Source organism: Ranitomeya variabilis, chromosome 2 (genome assembly GCF_051348905.1).
Source record: "Ranitomeya variabilis isolate aRanVar5 chromosome 2, aRanVar5.hap1, whole genome shotgun sequence".
Lineage (NCBI taxonomy): Eukaryota > Metazoa > Chordata > Amphibia > Anura > Dendrobatidae > Ranitomeya > Ranitomeya variabilis.
The window spans coordinates 717,874,900-717,887,959 of NC_135233.1; the positions used below are offsets into that span (position 1 = coordinate 717,874,900).

General features: G+C 42.9%; 1 protein-coding gene across 1 annotated transcript in view; it reads right to left on the reverse strand.

Moving 5' to 3' along the window:
* Positions 1-13,060, reverse strand: part of LOC143807686 (amine sulfotransferase-like) — a 95,889-nt gene that overhangs the window by 29,765 nt on the left and 53,064 nt on the right. The window contains exon 4 of the mRNA XM_077289514.1: positions 3,378-3,504. Coding sequence (XP_077145629.1) covers positions 3,378-3,504 — 127 coding nt within the window. The remainder of the gene's footprint in view (positions 1-3,377; positions 3,505-13,060) is intronic.

Here is a 13,060-nt window from a genome sequence, read left to right on the forward strand (position 1 = left end):
TTGTTATTTTAGGCCTTTGATAGCCTGTCTGCGGCCCCTACTTGCAATACTCCTCCACTGACCACAATGCTGCCTGGAGTGCCTGCCTGTGTATCCATGTAACCGATTTTAAACTGCCATGCCTGCCTATTGTTTGTTATTTTAGGCCTTTGATAGCCTGTCTGCGGCCCCTACTTGCAATACTCCTCCACTGACCACAATGCTGCCTGGAGTGCCTGCCTGTGTATCCATGTAACTGATTTTAAACTGCCATGCCTGCCTATTGTTTGTTATTTTAGGCCTTTGACAGCCTGTCTGCGGCCCCTACTTGCAATACTCCTCCACTGACCACAATGCTGCCTGCCTGTGTATCCATGTAACCGATTTAAAACTGCCCTGCCTGCCTATTGTTTGTTATTTTAGGCCTTTGATAGCCTGTCTGCGGCCCCTACCTGCAATACTCCTCCACTGACCACAATGCTGCCTGCCTGTGTATCCATGTAACCGATTTAAAACTGCCATGCCTGCCTATTGTTTGTTATTTTAGGCCTTTGATAGCCTGTCTGCGGCCCCTACTTGCAATACTCCTCCACTGACCACACCAATGCTGCCCGTGTACCCCTGGAACCTATTTAAAAGTTCATAGAGCCTAGTTATATATTTTATTTACTATTAATAAGGCCATGATGGACTACGCTGTACCACGCTACAAGCTAACCAGTCGACACTTCTTTTGCGAGAAAAGCCATCCCAACCCTCCACCAGCATGTAAAAGACCGCATTGTCCATGCACTCTGGCAATCTGTGAGTACAAAGGTGCACCTGACAACAGACGCATAGACCTGTAGGCATGGCCACGGAAGATTACGTGTCCATTAAGGCGCAATGGGTTAATGTGGTGGATGCATGGTCCACAGGGGACAGCCTACTAAGTCTGTCTGCAGTCCCTAATTCAAATTGTCCTCCACTGTCTAAATCGGAGCTTCCACCTTCTGGCTTTCGGCCTATAGTATCAGAAATTAAACTGCATTTGGCCTTCAACTTTGGTTACGGCCTACTAACGGTGTCTGCCCCTGCCTGGTGTTTGTCCTCAACTGAATAAAGCTGAGCTTCAACCTTCTGGCTCTCATTAAGTGCTGTGTTTTTAAAAATTGGTGGTTAGGGCCTACTAACAGTGTCTGCCCCTCCCTGGTGTTTGCCCTCAACTGAATAAAGCTGAGCTTCCACCTTCTGGCTTTCGGCCTATAGTATCAGATATTAAACTGCATTTGGCCTTCAACTTTGGTTACGGCCTACTAACGGTGTCTGCCCCTGCCTGGTATTTGTCCTCAACTGAATAAAGCTGAGCTTCAACCTTCTGGCTCTCATTAAGTGCTGTGTTTTTAAAAATTGGTGGTTAGGGCCTACTAACGGTGTCTGCCCCTCCCTGGTGTTTGCCCTCAACTGAATAAAGCTGAGCTTCAGTCTTAGGCTTTTGGCCTAAAGTATCAGATATTAAACTGCATTTGGCCTATTAGTGTGTTTGGGCCCTTAAAACAGTGTCTGCTGCTCCTGGGTTTGCTACTCCACTGAACAAAGCAATGCCGCCTGTTTAGTCCTGTTACCAATTTTGAACTGCATTTAGCCTACTTTATTCTTTGGCCCTATATCTGTTTCCTCCTCATCCTGTCCATTGCCCAGCCACTGCTAGATGAGTCTGCTGGTACATTGACCTAGACCACTACATTCCCCTTGCACTCTACACAGCCAGAATCTGACCCTGCTGAAAGTAAGGTTCCCCTTCCCGCATGTTATACCACCTTACACAGGGACAAAGAGGAAGGTGCAGATGAAAGTGCAGGTTCCTTCATCAGGTGGGGGGGGGCATACTCGTTGGCGACGTCACTGGCACAGGGCCCCTCAGAGTACGCAAAAGTGTCGCTGCTGGTGGGAGGCGCCCCCGCCGTGCAAACACACCGCTGTACTTTGAGGGGCCCTGTGCCAGTGCCAATGCGAACAAGTGTGCCCCCCTGCTTGCTCAGGATCACAGCACTTGCAACGTTGAAATACTTACCTCTCCCTGCTCCACCGCCGTGACGTAGTCCACGATTCCTGGGCCCACTAAAACCTTGAACCAGCCCTACCCCCCACAACTTTTGCCAAATGACCCCCAAGTTCCATTGAACAACTATTATTATAAAGTTAATTAAGATTGACAAGCTTCAGAAACAAGAATGGATGTTTTTGGCATTAAAATGGGCACTGTAGGTGTTTTCCTGGCCTCCACTCACTGCCGACTATGCTTCCCCATTGACTTGCATTGGATTTCGTGTTTCGGTCGATCCCCGACTTTTAGCGATAATCGGCCGACTGCACTCGACTCGACTCTGGACAAAGTCGGGTTTCACAAAACCCGACTCGATCTTTAAAAAATGAAAGTCGCTCAACCCTAGTCCACACAGTCAATCAATCACACTCCAACCTTTCCACCATGGCCAAGACCAAAGAGCTGTTTAAGGACAACAGGGACAAAATTGTAGACCTGTACAAAGCTGGGATGGGCTACATGACAATAGTCAAGCAGCTTGGTGAGAAGGCAACAACTGTTGTCACAATTATTAGAAAATGGAATGCACAAACACAAGGTGACTGTCAATCTTCCTTGGTCTAGGGCTCCATGCATGATCTCGCCTCATGGGATAAGGATGATTTTGAGAAATTTCAGGAGTCAGCTCAGAACTACACAGGAGGACCTGGTCAATGACCTGAAGAAAGCTTGGACTGCAGTCACAAACTTTAGCATTAGTAACACACGGGGTGGAGCCGCATATTCATCACTGTAATGAGCGGTACCACGTGACCGCTCACACAGGACAAGCTACCGACACAGAGGAGGCATTGCGGGAGCTGGGTGAGTATTTCTCTGCAAGCGGGCGGGCGCACGGGGGGTGGGAGGCGGGAGGTGACCTCCAAACTTTATTTTTAACAAAAAAACCAAAAACGTGATTTCTCATCTCTTCTCTCCTGCAGTAGAAGAGATGAATGCCGCCTTCAGCACCACACGCAGGGGGGACAGCGCTTACTGTAGCGCTGTCTCTCCTGCATGGTCCGTGTGGTCCTCAGGTGGCACACAGGCGGCACATGGCTGCCGCACGTGTGCCACACTGATGTGCGACGTGAGCACACGGACACCTCCGGTACCGATTTCTCCGGTACCGGAATTATCTGGACGTGTGAGACTGGCCTAAGCTGAATCACAGAAGTAATTGAAGCCTAAAGTTTACTTTCAAAATACCTTTAGTTTTTGTGCTCATTTTGCATATATAAAGACCAATCAATTTAAAAACTGAAAACAAAAAATGATTATCATTGCATTGCTCATAATCACATGAAAAAATAATTCCTTGCTTCTACATTACCTTTCCCTGATATGAAGAGGTCTATAAATGTTTCCCAATTTATTGTGCATTTCAATTGTGGATACATTTTGTGAAAGTGGTAGAATGACACCAGGACATCTTTTGGGTTTCGACTCACATATATAATCTGAAAAAAAACAAAAAAAACATAAATCTGAACTTTTGATTTTATGGGCTTGTTTAATATTTTGTTAATAAATGTTCAATAAGTTATGTAAATATTTCTTCATCAGTTAATAACTATTTAAAACAGCATATATAAGACATATAGAAGACTTTCATGTGCTTATATAGAAGAGTTAGTTAGGTTCACACCAGCATTGAGCTATGTTCACAGGTTGCAGATTTGACTGTGGAATTTTATGTTCAGATTCTGCATTTCTTGGCAGAAAACCCAGGTCAGAATCTGCGCCTTTTTCCTGTTGCAGATTTCCTGCAGATCTGCAGCTGCGCTAATGGTGCAGAAAAATCTGCACGGAAAACACAGCAGATTCAAAAAAGGACCATGTCAATTCTTTGTGCAGAACTGCTGCGTTTCTGCAGCCGCTCCATAATAGAAATCTGCAGGGGTAAAAAAAGGAAGAAATACGCACAAAAATCTGCAACTTGTGCCCATACCAAAAAAGGTGCAGATTCTGACCTGCGTTTTCTGCCAAGAAATGCAGAATCTGCAAAACGGCTGAGAAAAAAAATGCTGATGTGAGCAGCCCCATAGATGAATACTGATCCGAGTGCTATGCGATGTTTTATCGCATAGCACTCATCCGTATTCATCGCTAGTGTGACCCCGGGCTTAGAGGAGTAATGATGAGCACAGAACAATCACCAATAGATCAATCTGTCCCCATACAGTATCATGTTATCAGGAACATATCTGCAGTTTACACCAGATGTGCTGCTGGAAAATAATGATTTTTGTCCCGGCATAAATAGTCCAGTCAGTGCAGTCACTCAATCAACATCATTTTGCTCATTTGTTGAGTGATTAACGACATGTTTAAATCTATGAATTCACATCTGGCTGCCAGTATTTATATAAATTGATGCTGCCTACACACAGTAAGTGACACAAACATTGTACAGTATGTTGCACACACGTATAGACACAATGCACGATACACAGATTTATGTACATACACATAGCATGCACACATTCACAGCTCTGGCAAAAATTAAGAGACCACTGCAAAATGTTCAGTTTGTCTGATTTTTCTCTTTATAGGTATATTTTTGAGTAAAATGTAAATTGTTCTTTTAGTCTATAAACTTCTGACAACATGTCTCTGAATTTCCAAGTAATACATTTTGGGTTTTTTTTCTGAAAAGGAGAAATGGTCAAAATAAAAAAGTGCTTTCAGACCTCAAACAATGCAAAGAAAACAAGTTCATAACGGTTTAGAAACAACAATACTAATGTTTTTACTCATGAACAGTTCAGCTATCAATATTCTGTGGAATAACCACGATTTTTAATCACAGCTTTCATGCGTCTTGGCATGCTTGCCACCAGTCTTTCACGCTGCTTTTAGGTGACCTTATGCTACTCCAGGTACAAAAATGTAAGCAGTTCTTCTTTGTTTGATGGCTTGTGACAATCCATCATCCTCTTGATTACAATCCAGAGGTTTTCAATGGGATTCAGGTCTGGAGATTGGGCTGCCCATGACAGGATTTTGATGTGGAGGTCTCTTAATTTTTGCTAGAGCTGTAGGCACAGAGCACATACATACTGTATAAAGTAAGCATGCACATAGAACACATACATGTATACACAGAAAACAAATATACAGTATATTTATATGTATCTATATATAGGGGTTGGACAAAATAATGGAAACACCTATCGTTTTGGCATCATAATCTTCGAACATGTAGTAAACATGCAAACCGTGACATATGGTAATGTTTTGTAGTTGATTATTTGTGTTATGTGATATGTGTATGTAAATTAACCATTTGTTTTGTGGAATTGTAAGAACATTAATGAGAACCTGATACCAATGGCAGACCTCTCGGATTTTCAAAGAGGCCAAATTGTTGGTGCTCGTATGGCAGGCGCTAGTGTAACAGAAAGTGCCTGAACGCTTGGCGTGTCAAGAGGTACTGTCTCCAAAGTAATGACTGCGTTTGAAAGAAGGAAAAACGTCCGCAGCAAAGCACAGGTCCGCTCGAAAGTCAAAGTTGACTGAGAGAGACCGTCGAACTCTAAAGCAAATTGTGTGAGAGGATCGCAAGACCACGGCTCCGAAAATCATTGCTGAGCTCAATGAACACCTACAGAACCCAGTTTCCACGAAAACTGTTTGTCAGGAGCAGCACTAATCTGGATTCCACAGAAGAGCTGCAATTAGAAAACTGCTGCTCTCAATGACAAACGTTTCCAAGCATTTAGAGTGGTGCAGAAACCTCCAGAATTGGTCCCTCGAGCAGTGTAAACATGTGATATTCTCAGACGAATCATCGTTTACCCTATTTCCGACCTCCGGCCGAGTGTACGCTTGGAGACAGCGGAAAGAAGCATTCCATCTAGACTGCCTTCTCCCAACCATAAAATATGGTGGAGGTTCTGTGATGATCTGGGGTGCTATTTCGTGGAGATCCGCCGGCCCAATGATATCCCTTCATGGAAGAATTAACAGCCGAGATTATTTAGGCATTTTGAGAGACCAAGTGCATCCAATGGTTCAAGCACTGATCCCCGAGGGGAACGCCATCTTTCAGGATGATAATACACCAATTCATACAGCTAGAATTGTTAAAGCATGGCACGAGGAACATTCTAATGAAGTTGAGCATCTCATCTGGCCCCCACAATTCCCAGACCTCAACATTATTGAGCATTAATGGACGATTTTAGAGATTCAAGTTAGACGTCGATTTCCGCCGTCATCGTCGCTCAAAGAACTGGAGGGTGTTTTAACTGCAGAATGGGCTAAAATTCCTTTAGAAACAATTCACACCTTGTATGAATCCATACCTCGAAGAATTAAGGCTGTAATCGCCGCAAAAGGTGGACCTACACCATATTAAACTAACTTTTGTTGATGTTTCCAGGTGTTTCCACCTGGGCTAGCGGAAAGCACCGAGTATAGGTAGGAAGGTGCGTTCGCAGCCCGGGGTCCACCGTGCAGAGATATCTGCTGAAAAATAATGGCGGATAAACTCTGAGCTCACACGTGGGTTAAGCTTCACCCCGTGTGATCTGAAAGCAATTTCTGTTGCCGCACAGAGTCGCGCTGTACACAAAAACTATTGCCCTAACTAGGGTTGTGCTTGCAAGCAAGCCAATGGCTAATTGCCCTCACTCACGCTAACTGCCTGCCTGAGTGTACAGTCCCAGCGCTACAGTCTCACACTACATATATATATAGAGTGGTAAAGTATCCACTGGCATAAGCCAAATACATTTGATACTAGCGCATGGCCGTGTGGCCATGCAAATCTTTTATAGTTGCAGCTCTTTCAGGACCTTCCTGGAGGACCAATAGGCGCTGCTACAGGGCCTGAGCATGTGACCCCCGACCTCCAATGAGAGGTCCTTCCCTGGGCATGCTCAGTGTGTGCAAAGCAGGACTTAGTCCCAGAAAAGCCTGCTCGCCGCTGACCAGTGCTGGCTACAAAGGGAGAGCCTGGAAGGGCAGCAGTAACCCTTTGCACAGTATCAGGCTGAGCCAGACGCTGGGACCGACATCTCCGCTGAGCAGGCTCCACTGTGGCTGATGTAGAATGGGAGACTGCAACAGACATGGTTCAAGATTCCCCATTTGCAGCGGTGGGAACTCGACACCTAACAGCCACTTTTTGCTTTGATGACTGCTTTGCACACTCTTGGAATTCTCTTGATGAGCTTCAAGAGGTAGTCACTGGAAATGGTTTTCACTTCACAGGTGTGCCCTGTCAGGTTTAGTAAGTGGGATTTCTTGTCTTATAAATGGGGTTGGGACAATCAGTTGTGTTGTGCAGAAGTCTGGTGAATACACAGCTGATAGTCCTACTGAATAGACTGTTAGAATTTGTGTTTTGGCAATAAAAAAGCAGCTAAGTAAAGAAAAACGAGTGGCCATCATTACTTTAAGAAATGAAGGTCAGTCAGTCCAAAAAATTGGGCAAAGTTTGAAAGTGTCCCCAAGTGCAGTGGCAAAAACCATCATGCGCTACAAAGAAACTGGCTCACATGAGGACCGCCCCAGGAAAGGAAGACCAAGAGTCACCTTTGCTTCTGAGGATACATTTATCCAAGTCACCAGCCTCAGAAATTGCAGGTTAACAGCAGCTCAGATTAGAGTCCAGGTCAATGCCACACAGAGTTCTATCAGCATAAACATCTCTACAACAACTCTTAAGCGGAGACTTTGTGCAGCAGGCCTTCATGGTAAAATAGCTGCTAGGAAACCACTGCTAAGGACAGGCAACAAGCAGAAGAGACTTGTTTGGGCTAAAGAACACAAAGAATGGACATTAGATCAATGGAAATCTGTGCTTTGGTCTGATGAGTCCAAATTTGAGATCTTTGGTTCCAATCACCGTCTCTTTGTGCGAAGCAGAAAAGGTGAACGGATGGACTCTACATGCCTGGTTCCCACGTGAAGCATGGAGGAGGAGGTGTGATGGTGTGGGGGTGCTTTGCTGGTGACACTGTTGGGAATTTATTCAAAATTGAAGACATATTGAACCAGCATGGCTACCACAGCAACTTGCAGCGGCATGCTATTCCCTCTGGTTTGCGTTTAGTTGGACCATCATTTATTTTTCAACAGGACAATGACCCCAAACACACCTCCAGGCTGTGTAAGGGCTATTTGACCAAGAAGGAGAGTGATGGAGTGTTATGCCATATGACCTGGCCTCCACAGTCACCAGACCCGAACCCAATCGAGATGGTTTGGGGTGAGCTGGACCGCAGAGTGAAGGAAAAAGGGCCAACAAGTGCTAAGCATCTCTGGGAACTCCTTCAAGATTATTGGAAGACCATTCCCGGTGACTACCTCTTGAAGCTCATCAAGAGAATGCCAAGAGTGTGCAAAGCAGTCATCAAAGCATAAGGTGGCTACTTTGAAGAACCTAGAATATAAGACATATTTTCAGTTGTTTCACACTTTTTGTTAAGTATATAATTTCACGTGTTAATTCATAGTTGTGATGCATTCATTGTGAATGTACAATTTTCATAGTCATGAAAATACAGAAAAGTCTTTAAATGAGGTGTGCCAAACTTTTGGTCTGTACTGTAAATATATATATATATATACACAGAGCACATACATTGTACACATATTCCCCAAAACATTTTTACTCAATACGTATTGTATTGCATGTATATGCCTTTATATGCTGCATTGCATATAGCGAAAGAAAGCGACTCACGATTAAATGATACACAGAAGAAAAAGAGTCATGCTAAATATTAGAAATATAATAACACCTTTTATTGGTTAAATAGATCACACAAAGAATATTAAATATTAAAAACTAGGGCTTAGAAGAGCACAAAAATAGCCCACAATTGAACAGAGCAATAAATACAAAAGTACAAAAGTATGGCAGGTGAGTGACTAGTAGTCCAAGGTAAAATAGGAGCGAGGTGTAGCCTCAGGATATATAGGGCAAACTCACAGGTAAGTGATAATTTCTCTATTGCACAGTTCCCATGCAGAGGCACAGAGGGAAGGAGGGAAAATCACCCAACAGTGGGATCACACGGAAATATATTAAGTATATGGCACATAATATCTACCAACATAATTTCCTCTCTCTATCCCAATACTGCAACTGCAGCGGTGCCTATATATATAAATAACATGTGCAACATGTTGGGGAAGGAGCTGCGGTATAGCTTTCAGGACGTAATGATGGGTAATATACTTCATTAATATCACCTTATGTTGCACATGTTGTTTATATATATAGGCACCGCTGCAGTTGCAGTATTGGGATAGAGAGAGGAAATTATGTTGGTAGATATTATGTGCTATATACTTAATATATTTCCGTGTGATCCCATTGTTGGGTGATTTTCCCTCCTTCCCTCTGTGCCTCTGCATGGGAACTGTGCAATAGAGAAATTATCACTTACCTGTGAGTTTGCCCTATATATCCTGAGGCTACACCTCGCTCCTATTTTACCTTGGACTACTAGTCACTCACCTGCCATACTTTTGTACTTTTGTATTTATTGCTCTGTTCAATTGTGGGCTATTTTTGTGCTCTTCTAAGCCCTAGTTTTTAATATTTAATATTCTTTGTGTGATCTATTTAACCAATAAAAGGTGTTATTATATTTCTAATATTTAGCATGACTCTTTTTCTTCTGTGTATCACAGAGCACATACATGCAGACATACAGTATGTATACACAAAGCACATACAGACAGATGTATGTATACAGCTCTGGCAAAAATTAAGAGACCACTGCAACATTTTCAGTTTGTCTGATTTTTCTCTTTATAGGTATATTTTTTATTAAAATGTAAATTGTTCTTTTATTCTATAAACTACTGACAACATGTCTCCGAAGTTCCAAGCAATACATTTTGTTTTTATTTTCTGAAAATGAGAACTGGTCAAAATAACAAAAAAAATGTATTGCTTGCAGACCTCAAATAATGCAAAAAAAAAAAGCACAAGTTCATAATCATACAAAAAAGCAACAATACAAATGTTTTAACTCGGGAAGAGTTCAGAAATCAATATTTTGTGAAATAACCATGATTTTTAATCACAGCTTTCATGCGTCTTGGCATGCTTGTCACCAGTCTTTCACACTGCTATTTTGTGACCTTATGCCACTTCTGGTACAAAAAATTAAGCAGTTCTTCTTTGTATGATGGCTTGTGACTATCCATCTTCCTCTTGATTACATTCCAGAGGTTTTAAATGGGGTTCAGGTCTGGAGATTGGGATGGCATGACAGGGATTTGATGTGGTGATCCTTCATCAACACCTTGATTGACCTAGCAATGTGGCATGGTGCATTGTCCTGCTGGAAAAACCAGTCCTCAGAGTTGGTCAACACTGCCTGAGCAGAAGGAATCAACTGTTTTTCCAGGATGACCTTGTATGCGGCTTGATTCATACACCTTTCGCAGATTAACCTGCCCAATGTAAATAATCAGAGCGCCTACTTACAGATATATGTAAACACAGAGCACATATATAAAGAAACATATATAAACAGTGCACATACATATTAATAAAAATAAAATATAAACATCTCTAAAAATAGTTAAAAAGTATGTTCAACTTGAATGCTTTAATTAAACAGTAGGTAAGTTGGAACCAGGGTCGTGATGCAGGGAATGAAGAGGATCGGTGTGACGTGCGTACCATGTACCAAGTAACTCATCAGTCTGGGACTCGCGTTCTAGCAGGTAGAATTGTTGACCCCCATTAGGGCCTGTGTGACGTTTTGAGCTGCCAAGAGAAAAGATGATGGTGATGGGCCCAGTAATGAGAGTAATGCCTGTTAGGTTGAGGCAATAAGATTAGCTATTACTCATGATTAGAGATGAGGGAATATTTCAATATTCGGTTCGGGTTACGTTCACCGAATGTGAACATTACCAAACACCATTATAGTCAATGGGAGGCAAAAAACAAATGCATGCACAACACCTTAGAAATGTCCCAAATGCTGCCAAAACACATCAAATTAGGGACAGAGACCAGGAAATTGGCTCCAATTCACCCACAGTAAAAATTGAGCATGGAACTGCAGCAATTAGCCAGGCATGATGTATCAGGGTCTGGGACAGCATTTACAGCTTTCCAATCAACTTCACAGTAAGATGAGGTGGGTGAGGGATCGGTGGAGGGCCCCTTTGCTGGGAGCCGTAATAACACATGCAACAAGACCTGCTTTCATGCTGAACTACACTCAGGTGGTAGAAATATCAGTTTTCTAGACTACCAGTGTCAGAAAAATTTAAGGATAGTAACACGGGTAGTTGAGTGCAAGGATATGGAGGCCTGACGGTCTCGGAGGCCTACTGCTGCAGGCAACACGCATGAAGGAGACATAACCAGGAGTGTTCACATTTCCAAAAATTATTGGCAGACACCACCAAAGTGACATCAATTTCACCACAGTAGAAATAGTAGAATAAGGACTGACAGGTCTTTCACTACACCCAATCCAGCAAATGGACACCCAACTTAGAGTGTACACATTTTAAAAAATGAGGGCCTGTCACCACCGAAGTGGAATAACTTTCACGAGAATAGAAATAGTATAATTGGGACTGACATGTCTTTCACTACAGCTAACTCTGCAGATGTTGACCAACCATGACTGTTCACATTTCCAAAATTTGTTTTAGCATCAGCAGCAGCCACACAAGCGACACTAAAGATATCACAGTGCAGTTATGTTACATTAATGCATCACGTCACAGAGAAAAATGCAGAGATGTTTACCTGCTGAAGCCTCCAACCAAATGCACTAGCAGGGTGCGGCGGGCATGATTAATGATGGCAAAAACACAGATGCAAAAAATACAGATGAAACAACCACTTTCAATCCAGTGTTGGCTGTTTAGCATTAGTGCACAAAAAGATTAGCGATGGCATAGAATGTGTGAAGAACAGCTCTTCAGCATCACCCATCTGTGGTTCCGTGCAGGCAGTTGAACATTTGGATAGTTGGGAAGCAAGGGGAATTTGGGTGCCACATCTGTGGACTGTACTGGGTGTGATGTTGAGGTGGAGGAAGAGGAGAGGTCACTTGAAGCTGCACTTGCCAACCACAAGGCGCACCGCTGTGCGGCTGCCAAATAAAGGTAGTGGTATAGCCTGTCCAGCAACATAAGTTGTCAGATATCTTTGCATAGGACGTGATGTTGCTTCACTAGTGCTTTCACCAACATTACCACCTACCCCACAAACACCTTGAACACCAAGCATAATTCCCCTTCTGCCACGGCCTCGCTTTTTCCCAGCCATGTTGCTCAGATAGTGTGGCAGAAGCACAGTATTAACTAAAAATTAGATTTTAAACTCTGCACCACCTCAGCAAACAGCTGACTTTCAGCGACAGTAAATTCAAAGTTGAAATATGGCATGCTGTATAGTGTTAGTCACAGAAAAAAAACATTTTCTTTGGACCAAGGATCAGGCCTCTATAACACACTAGATACTACAAACTTTTTTAAATACTGGTCCCTTATTGTATGATGTTAATAACACAAGTATTTTTTGTGGGCTATGTATCAGGCCTCTATAACACACCAGATGCTGCATGGTATTTTTCAAGTCAGGTCCCTTACTGTATGACGTTAATAACAGAAAAATTTGTTTGTGGCCTCTGGATCAGGCCTCAACAGCTTAATTTCAACACAAGCAAATGACAAAGTGTGATACAGCGGGTTGTCTAACGTTTTGCAACTGAAAAATTATATATTTTTTTAATGTGCCTTATGTCTGCAGACAGTTTCATACCACAGCCACAAAATGAGAAGGTGGGATACAGTAGGCTGTTTCACATTTAGCAACAGAATAAATTATACCTTTTTTCAAATGTGCCTTAGGTCTGCAGACAGTTTTATTTCACCACAGCACTAAATTACAAAGTGGGATACAGCAGGCTGTTTAACCCCTTTCTGTCATTGGACGTACTATTCTGTCCATGTGGGGTGGGCCCTACTTCCCAAGGACAGAATAGTACATCCAGCGCGATCGGCCACGCTCAC